General features: G+C 35.9%; 1 protein-coding gene across 1 annotated transcript; it reads right to left on the bottom strand.

The window, feature by feature from the left end:
• Positions 537-7,803, bottom strand: LOC18768656 (pleiotropic drug resistance protein 1). The gene is made up of 24 exons (XM_020570234.1): positions 7,374-7,803; positions 7,175-7,295; positions 7,001-7,089; positions 6,452-6,536; positions 6,161-6,320; positions 5,986-6,062; positions 5,742-5,795; positions 5,572-5,662; positions 5,186-5,487; positions 4,817-5,098; positions 4,403-4,719; positions 4,150-4,310; positions 3,963-4,066; positions 3,697-3,853; positions 3,496-3,618; positions 3,248-3,399; positions 2,819-3,151; positions 2,417-2,707; positions 2,243-2,326; positions 1,971-2,104; positions 1,616-1,843; positions 1,364-1,535; positions 1,017-1,271; positions 537-902 (listed from the first exon to the last, which is right to left on the bottom strand). Exons 1-24 carry the CDS (start codon positions 7,700-7,702, stop codon positions 645-647), a joined length of 4,359 nt encoding a protein of 1,452 aa, XP_020425823.1. The 5' UTR covers positions 7,703-7,803; the 3' UTR covers positions 537-644.

Below are 10,206 nucleotides of genomic sequence, written 5' to 3'. Positions count from 1 at the left end.
CGAGGGGAGAAGCGGGATAAAAGATCGTGTCCCTCAAAGTACTTCATATATGCCCAATATTTTCATAAGAAAACCAAAAGAAATAACTTAAGGAATTATTTTAAAGGAAGTTAGCATGAAACATTCATAAACAGGGATCATATCTGCCGAAATATGAAGAAGTTGCTGTATGATAGCCTTCTCACTGACTGAAAAGTGATAACCATGATTAGTTTTTTCAATGAGTCCATCAGATATTAAGTATCTGACACAGAGAGACATATGATCAATGGAGATCAACAAATTATACTCAATTAGTTTTGAATGCATATTATATCTTGGGAACATGAAACATAAGGTAAAAACCGATAATAAAAGCTGACAGTATGTATAAATTTACTTGTAGTGTAAGTACAGAATGCCTTTATTTGATAACTGAGTAACATATATTCGAATATGCATAAGCCTCTAGCATCTTTGCAGAGTCTTTACATATATACAAAAAAGATAGATTGTGGAATTACATCTTTTGACGATGGTGGTCTGTGTTCAACATATAATATCAAAGCTGATGACGCTAATCCTTGAATATATAGTTGTCGACATGTTTGCCATTCAAAAAAGAGCCTAAAATATGATACTGAAATAATTCGAAACAAAATTTCTTATCGCCTCTGGAAATTCAACATCTTGATGCCCAAGGCATAGATAAACGCAAAGAGGAGGGAAAATCCAACAACTGCAGCTGCAACCACTCCTATAAATTCTTGTTTGAAACCAAAGTAATTCTTCAAAAACTCTTCTACTGTCTCACCTGTGTTGAGCTTATCTTGTATATCCCCAAACTGTGATACAGTCAATCCATACAAGGTCCAAGCCATTGGGGATGCCCAATAGTACCATCTCCACCATATAGGAATCCTCTGATTGAGGTGAAAAGAACCAGAACAAAATTTTTCATCAATACAGATTCTATTAACTGAAGTAAAGAAAAAAACTTGCAGTACTAGAAACTTCAATGGTCAAGCAACACTTACGGTTCGTGGGATCATGAACCCTGAAAAGAGGTTCCATAATGCAAAAAATGCATTAGAACTTATACCAGCAACGTGTTGGTTTGGCGTCAAGGCCACCCCCATCATGCCATAGAAGGTGAAGTATACACATGTGAAAAACATGAAGAATAGGTACCAAAAGAATTTAGCTACAGTCCACTCAAATCCAATCATAGCATAAACTATGACACCATAGATCAGAGCTTGCGCAAAAACATAAGGGATCTCAATTGTGAGCTGCAGCAAAGAATCAAATTAGCATAAGGCAAGTAAGATAAGAGGATGCATTATGACAACTATGTTTGTAAAATGCATAAAGAATAAGTCACCTGTGCAAAGGCATATGCCAAGGCAGAATACATTCCAGCAGCTCGTTCTCTATAAAAGACGGTTCTTTCAATAGCCACTATCGGCTGCACTGTCATGGCATTTTTAATACCAAGAAAAAGAACAGAAGCATACATAGAACCAATTGCATTGAAGAGATCCTGTGGCTTTGTCCTGGAATTAACAAATCCAAAATTACAAATGCAAGAATATATATCATTACACCTATTTTTTACTTTTGCACTATGACTTACACTTTAGAACCAAGGTTCCAGAACATTGTCCCAAACATCAAGGCTACGATGGTTGTGTATATCAATCTTATGGCATTGTATGGAGGATTGCGCCAATATGACCAATGTTGTTTCCATACGCAAGCCATGCACTGAGTGAAAAATGACTGAGGGTAATGAGTAGGGAAATAGAGGTCCTTTGAACCAGGCTCAGGGTTACTCAATTCTTGAATAAGAGACTTGTTTCTCCTGAAAAAAATCACTTTCATCAGCAAATCTTACTTCAATAGAGAGGTTCTTTCATTGTTTTTCTGTTAACTTAGTGTTGGTTCAAATTTGTATTGCAGCAGATGGTTTTTAGGTCTGATAATCCTACCTATAAAGTTCAGAGCTTTTATATACATCAGCAAAATCAATTCCCAATTCTGTTTCTTTTGCTGAAGTCGTAACTTCCAACATCCAAGTAGCTGGATTGTAGCCATTCTTGATTTTGCTGACTCCCTCAATTCCCTGAACAGAAAATTACTTGTATAGGAAAACCTTTGCTTCCTCAAAAAAACAAAAACAAAAAAAAAAAAGCAAAAAACATAGGAATATCATATATCATATTCTACCACTAAAATTTCCATATTTTTCATAAGATTATACCTCAAAGTACTTGATCAAATGGCAAGAATGACGACCTAGTGGCCCTACATATATCTCTTGTCCTCCTTTCTTCAATAGAAACAACTGCAATGAAATGTTATATATGTTAATCACTTAGAACAGACAAAAGGCAGAGTTCGAATTTCAATCTCTTTAGTCAATATGTGTTTTCACCTCATCAAAAGCTTCAAATATGTCGATGCTTGGCTGATGAATAGTGCACACTATTGTTCTTCCAGTGTCCACAGTGTTCCTAACAGCTCTCATTACAATAGCAGCAGCTCTTGCATCTAAACCTGAAGTTGGTTCATCCATGAATATTACAGAAGGGTTTGCCACTAGTTCAACGGCAATGGTCAGCCTCTTCCGCTGCTCAGTTGAGAGACCACTTTCACCAGGTAACCCTACTAGTGCTTGCCTTAATGGATTCAGCTCCACCAGTCTCATCACTTCCTCAACAAACATCTACAACCAATTCTTAAATCAGTTCAACTTTCAAGCGTGCTCATGACTATAAATTGCATTAAAAGAAAATAAAGCTTAGAAAATTATGCTTTACTAATTCAGGACACCAACCTTCCTGGTTCCAGAATTTATTTCGGTGGATAAACGCAGCCATGCTGAGTACATCAAGGATTCATAGACAGTAACATAAGGAGAGTGGATGTCATTCTGCTCACAGTATCCAGAAATTCGGGCAAATGATTCTTGCTTCTTTGGGTACCCAGAAACTGAAATATTTCCCTCAATATATCCTCCAGTTTTTCTACCGGCCAGTACATCCATTAGAGTAGTTTTACCAGCACCACTCACTCCCATCAGAGCTGTCAAAACACCTGGCCGGAAAGCACCACTCACACACTTGAGAAGCACCAATTTATCCTCAAGAACACCTTGGTTCTTCATTGCCTGCAAGATGGATTCACAAAATTACTCATGATTTGGAGTTGTACAAGCTTGTCCAATCTCAAACATGTTTGAAAGTTTGTTGCATATATATATCACCTGTGGCATGTCCACGGAGTACGTGATTTCATCAAATGTGATGGAATGTGGTTCAAAGGGAAGAACCATTCCTCTTTTCTTATGATTAGTGTCAGTAGTAGCTTCTGTCCTGACAGATGAGGGCTTGGAAGAGGTACTTCCATCTTCACTATCTGCATGTCCATACAAGTTTTCATCAAAAAGGGTAAAATTTTGATCATCAATAGACAACTGCTTACAGCACAAACATTATCTGAGAGATATATCACCCGTGCTGACTTGCGGAATCAAGCTATTTCCTCTGGTCTGTGACCGACCGACTTTTCCACTCTTCTCATCATGTTCATTGCTTTGAGATTCTTCCGATTTAACAGCCTGTGTCTTCCCTAATGCTGCATAACATTTTATGGTAGTATAAGTCAAATTCTCACTTATCTAAGTTTTAGAGCAGATTAGGTGAAGGTACCTACGGTTTAGATAAGTGAGAGACAAACTGAAACAAATGTTGAACATGAATATGTATCCAATTAAAGCTCCTACGCCGATCCAATACCAATATGACTGTGTAAAGAATCCACGAGATCTCAAAACAGCAACTCCTAGTGGTTCTGTTGAGTTTGGAAGAACCTTTAAATACGAATAAAAATTTATAATTACTAAGAGGCAAACACAGAATTTGACCAAAATAGAATAGACAAACACAAAAATGTTTGAAAATAGTAAGTAAAGGAATTACATGTCTCCAACTCTTTCCGAGGAACTCATTAACTAGTATTGCATTCATCCCATACATCAAAGGTGATATCCAGTAGCCCCATATCCACCATACCTTTATATCCTCTATGACATCAACCAATGAAAATTAGAAAGCATTATATAGCAATTATGAGAAGTGGTGTTCCCTTGCTTTACTTATTTCATACCTCTTGACAGGACAAAGCCACTCAAAGAAAAAATCATGAGCAGTGCAAATGACCCAAATGTGTTAGCAACTGTCAAGCTTCTACCCACTCCAGCAAGGAATCGGTTTAATGCCGAAGCCATCAGATTAATGAGTAAGAATAGAAGGTATTGTCTAAACAGCCTGCATCATTTTCAGAATTATATATTATATGGGCTAGAACAAATATGAAGAGAAATGTAAAGGGTTATGTGACAAATTTCGTACTTAATTACCTTTCAACACTTGGATCAAATCCAATGACATAGTAAGTGATAAATACCCAAACAGAAACTTCTAAAAATGTGACAGGGATCTTGAGGATAGATGTGGGAAGGGCATATGCCCACGCCGGAAAGAAGAGGAGGTCTCTTTGCTTATAGAAAACAGGAAGCTTGGCAATAGTCATAGAAAGCTCTGACATTCCATTGAACATAACAGTAACAAAGGAGAAGAACAAAGCACCAGCAAATATTCCTCCTTCAGCTACTGAATCACGGTGCATCTCAGTCCGTAGGAATACAGTCATTGTAATCAGTGCCATTATTGCAAGCTAAAACGAAGGAAAAGAAGTAATGCAGATTAAATCCAGGCACACAGAAGAAAAAGGAAAAGGCTATTGTAGAAGTTAAAATTAAGTCAAAACTAACTTGAATGATCTTGAATATGTAGACAAATGAATTCCTCTTCATAAGCAAGAGTTCCCTTGAAAAGCAAGCTTTCAATAGTTCCATTTTTCTAACACCATATTTTTTGGTCGTCAAGGCAGCTGGGTGGCTCTTGGTCTTGTCTAATGGAGCTGCAAGTTCTTCTCTAATTTTTCCACCCACTGGGAAAGACTGAAAAGCCTCAACAAATTCCTGAACTGTGATGAACCTGTAAGGCTCATCTCTGTTTTTCCAATACTGCTCCTGATCTTTCCTTGATGTTACCTAGAACATATTAGGTTATAGGACTCACATTTTATGCTTATCTAATTATGTTCACAAGATGAAGCAAAAAGCTATATATGAACCTACTTCTTGCAGGAAATCAGCCACGCCTTTCCTCTCAGGACATTGAAAGCCCATGGATTCAAAAAAATCAAGAACTTGTTCACGAGGGCCTTGGTACACAATTTGGCCATCAGAAAGGAGAATAATGTCATCAAAAAGTTCATAAGTTTCAGGTGCTGGCTGCAGCAGTGAGATGACTGCAGTCCCATGAAGGATGTGAACATAGTTCTTGACTGAATTTACAATCTGATAAGTTGTTGAACTATCCAATCCAGTTGATATTTCATCCATGAATAGAGCTCTAGCAGGTCCAACAAGCATCTCACCTATACACATTATCAAAAATTCAACAATTACTTTATGAAGAAGTTGAATTACATGTTTGATGTAAAGAACTTTACTTTGTTAACCTGTTGTGACTCGTTTCTTTTGCCCTCCAGAGATACCCCTTAATAATTCATCCCCCACCAAGGTATCTGCACAAGTATCTAATCCCAAAATCTGCAAATCAAAGGATATTGATTAGTTGATGGTAATTTCTAAAAGTCCTTTTTTATTACAGAAGAATTATTGATGCTACCTTAAGAATATAATCTGTCACCAATGTTTCCTTCTGGCCTTCTGTTGAAATTGCCTATGATAACATAACGGATTAATTAAAGCAACAGAAATGTTTGATGATTTGAAAAGCAAATCGTAGAACAAGCAAAAAGGAAGTCTCAATCTTATAGGAAGAAAAAGGTCATATATCTCCTAAATCCTGAAATATAGCAATAGTCAACAGACTTCTTCATTTAAGAGTCTTAAAGTAGCTTATTTCTCACCTTCATGTAGACATCTACATCTGGATCCGGCTTAATATTCGCTTCTTTTTCTCTTCTAGTTAGCTCTGCTATCATTTCTGCCCAAATTCAAAATCAAAACCAATCATGTTTTAATCTATTGGTCTAGATTTGAAAATCAAAGGAAACTAAATAAGAAGCAGTCCTATAAACCAACCATAACGGGGTCCAACCCCTTGGCATCTTGCAGAGAAGGCCAGGGTTTCTTTGACTGTCAATTCGCCAATATGAACATCATGTTGACTGATATAGGCAGCCCTCCGTTGAGGCACAAACTCATGCATGTCATGACCATTGTAAGTCACACTTCCTGAAGACTGGACAAGTATTTCTATTTTATAAATTAAAAACAAAATCCAAGAGTAACATTTAAAGGGTAAAGCTTGAAAGCGAAAAAAAATTGATAGAAAATCTGAGAGAAATTAAAGGCGCATTGCATTTGTTTAACCTTAAGATCCTGACCAAGCTTTCCAGCCAAAGCCAACAAGAGTGTGGTCTTCCCGGAACTTGGAGGACCCAAAAGCAGCGTCATTCTGCAGAAAAAGGAAAAACACTAAGTTAAGTGAGTAGAGTACTTTCTTTTTGGTGAAAATGTTGGAGGGTAGAGAGTTTGAGTTGAAACTTTGTCCCACATTGAGAGATTAAGTGTTGGTCCTCCTTTAAGTTTAAAATGGATTGGGCCATGTGGCTTAGTGATTGATTAATAAATATATATATTCAATTAATTAAAAGATAAGGGTTTTAGGATAATTAAGTGTTGATTAATAAATAGATTTCACTTGGATTTAATGATTAATTGATATATAGTTGAATCGCAGTTTATATCAATTGCATTGATTTTGTTGACTGGTTAAAGTATTTAATTATTTATATTAAATGAGTGACCAAATGAGTATGCATATTTAGGCCTCAAAGACTAATCTTGAATTGAAAGAGATCAATATATAAAGATGAACAAAACAGAATTTCATGGATAGGACAGAGCCTTTTTTCTCACCTGGAAGGGTTGATGATCCCACTGACATCTTTAAGGATAGACAAGTGTTTCTTCTTAGTAGGAAGAATATGGATGCAATTCAAGAAACCCTTTTGGGGCACAGAAACAAATAACTTGTTAAGAATATAGTGAGATTTGACAGGAAAATCAAATGTTCTATAATATATAATTTACCTCCACTAAGTTAACACAATAGTTCAAGACTGTAGGCAAAGCCCTGCTTCCAACATAAGCTTCAGCTGAAATGTTTAAATGCTCAAATCTGACCTCTATTGTAGGAAAGCTTATCCCAACTCTGAGATACCAAGGAAAAAACAATCCCATTATGATCAAAAACAAAGAAGACCCAGAAGACTAGATTGTGAAATCTTACCTATCAATGCGGCTCTTGAGCCTCAACAAGAAGCTCTCTTGGCCCTCTTCTGCTACTCCCACTAACCTCTCAACCAAGCCTTTCCTTTCTTGCAAACCAAGACGCTTCACATCAACTTCATTGGCATGGCCTTCAGGTGTTGTGAGCAAACCTTTCTTTAGACGGCGATAAGTAGGAAGACGCTGCAGCGCAGCCCATTTCAGAGCTTCCTCATCGTCTTCTACCTGTGGGGATGTTGAGAAAACTGCAATGCCATTGTCGACCCAATAGGAAGAACCACTTTTGAAACTATGGCCTGCCTTTTCAAGATCACCACTCATCATATCCATTGTAAAACAGCTGCAATTTCTTTCTCCCAAACTTTCTTGCCAAGAAAAAAAATAACATGAGGAGAAATGAAGAGAATAAAGAAGTGTATGATTGGGTTTGCTTTTTTCAGCAATGCAAGGAAAGTTGTATTTATGGGAAAGGATTATTTAGAAGATATTTTGTTCAAAATATGTTGTTATCATGTGACTCATGGGCTGACGCAAACTTTCATTTAATCACTTTTGAGTTGGCCATTTTTAAGGAATTCCTTGTATAACTTGCCTTCACGAATATTTAAAAGGCAAATCACAATATCAAACTTGGGGGAAAAATAAACAAATTATATACAAAACTACAAGTAATGCAACATCACCATCTATATCGATCGCTATTTATATATACAAAAGCAAAAGATAAAGACTAATAAAACATTCAAAATACCAAAAAATATAGTTGGTTAATGCAAACATTACTTCCACGCCTACTACAACCACAATTATTCCTCCATCATAGTTAAAACATGCTTTTTTCACATATTTAAAGCATGCTTTTTTTTTTTTTGGTTCACATATTTAAAACATGCTTGCTTGATAAGAAAACAAAAATAGGACATAACGCAAAAGGATAAAAAGGAAGTTGGGCTTTATTATAGGGTGTATTTGACCCATTTAGGTTAGTAGAGCATCTCCAAAGAAGATGTCAAATATAAAATGTTAATTTTGAATTTGATGTCTTTTGTGGCAAATTTGACACTAAGGAAAAAATTTAACTCCATCCGAAATGCCAAATATCATATTATTTTATTATATTTTTAAAGCAAATAGGGCCCATATGATGCATAAAGTTTTAAGAGAGTAAGTGATAGTGGAGTACATAACTGAAAAAATAATAAAATAATATTTGACATCTAGCTTTTTGATATGTTTTTTTCGACATACCTCTATGAGCCTTCAAATCTCTTTGCTTGTAAAACTGGCTCGACGGGCTAGCTCGAATTCGGCCCTATTTTTCAGGTTATGGGCAGTCCTGACCCAATATTTAAATTAATAAATTAAATTAATATTATTTATGCTTTGTATTTAATTAGAATATTTGAAAGAATATAATGACCAATTTAATATAACACTAATTATCATTACATTTAATATCTTTATGAAAGTAAACTAGTATTAATGATCATTGCATTTAATTAAGTATAATAATATTTAATGTATTCTATATAGGGTGCAGCCTATCGGCCCGCACATGAGCCCAAAAATGCTTGACTCTTGGGTAGAACTTTGGCTTAACATATTTAACATAACGTTGGCCTGGTCCCGCCCATTCAACCTTTAGGGCAAAAAAATCTCGTAATTTAGTAGGACCTAATCTAACCTCTCTTAGGGTCGAGTCGACATGACCTAACCTATTTTACAAGCCTACCAATTGATTATCATCGACCAACCCATTTTGAAAAATTCCCCAAATATATTAGATCAAAAATAAAATCCCTAAACCTAATTCTTCAAAACATTCGTTGCCATAACACCTCTATTAGATGGGTAACAAAAGGGGAAATGTACTACCATGCTCCCAATTTGAATGAAACGAGGTAAATTCTACACTAGAAAAATTGTGTCTTTTTTATCTAACCGGTTCAAAAGGCGCTTCTTAGGCTCAAACGGGTCAAGTTATGCTGGGCTTTAAACACCTTAGTCCAAGCCCAGTCCTCTAAACAATGAGTTGGGTTAAGTTTTTTCTCGTTGAGTTATATGTATAGGTCATCATATGGCCAGAAATCCCACGAGCTGATGACGGCCAGCCCAGCCCATTAAGAAAAAGCTCGACCCAACTAGATTTCCTGTTATTAAAGCACATGCATTGTAAATTTAAGTGGCAAATCTTTGAAAATGAATTATATATATGTGAAATATTGATTGAGCTTGCTAAGATATTATTCATAGACAAAATATCTATTGGTTTGGATAGTTCAACTACGTATCAAATTATGAATTCGGTCAAGCAATATGTTCACATTTTCAAGGGGATTGCATTCGTCTCACTGCTGCAGCCAACACCTAAGACTTATGAACTATTTGATGACATTGTTCGCCTTTCTCATTGTCAAATTGTGTACCAAGGTCCTCATGAACAAGTTCTTGAATTCATGTTAGAATGCTTAATTGGTATCAATGTTGTTTATTTTCTTTTGATTGTTTCCACATAGGATAGAAAGAAATGATAGGTATGGGGTTATTGGATATCGCCTTTGATGTACGGGCATAATACAATAGTAGTCAATGAGTTCCTTGAAAAGAGTTGGAGTCATCTAATCCTTTAACTTGCCTTTTTCAAACATTCTAGTTTAGGATGGGCGGGCATGTGGGCCAAATGATGATTCATACACCCAGCCCATTGCGAAAAGAGGTATTTTGGAAAATACCAAATGAGAGAAATATTTTTAAAAGAAGTCAAAATGGACAAAAATACCCTTATTATTTTTGGATTTCATAAAGAATCATTTACATTTTGCATGTTTTTGGTT

The sequence above is a fragment of the Prunus persica genome, chromosome G8 (assembly GCF_000346465.2).
Source record: "Prunus persica cultivar Lovell chromosome G8, Prunus_persica_NCBIv2, whole genome shotgun sequence".
Taxonomy (NCBI): domain Eukaryota; kingdom Viridiplantae; phylum Streptophyta; class Magnoliopsida; order Rosales; family Rosaceae; genus Prunus; species Prunus persica.
The sequence above is the reverse complement of the archived record's forward strand: the minus strand, read 5'-3'. Positions and strand labels throughout refer to the sequence as shown.

Excerpts from the sequence above, each read along its gene's own strand:
- LOC18768656 (XM_020570234.1), bottom strand. The coding sequence starts at position 7,702 with ATGGATATGATGAGTGGTGATCTTGAAAAGGCAGGCCATAGTTTCAAA. Across the intron at positions 6,537-7,000 it reads GGGATCATCAACCCTTCCAG|AATGACGCTGCTTTTGGGTC; the intron begins GTGAGAAAAAAG and ends CTTTTTCTGCAG. Across the intron at positions 4,720-4,816 it reads ACATATTCAAGATCATTCAA|CTTGCAATAATGGCACTGAT; the intron begins GTTAGTTTTGAC and ends CCTTCGTTTTAG.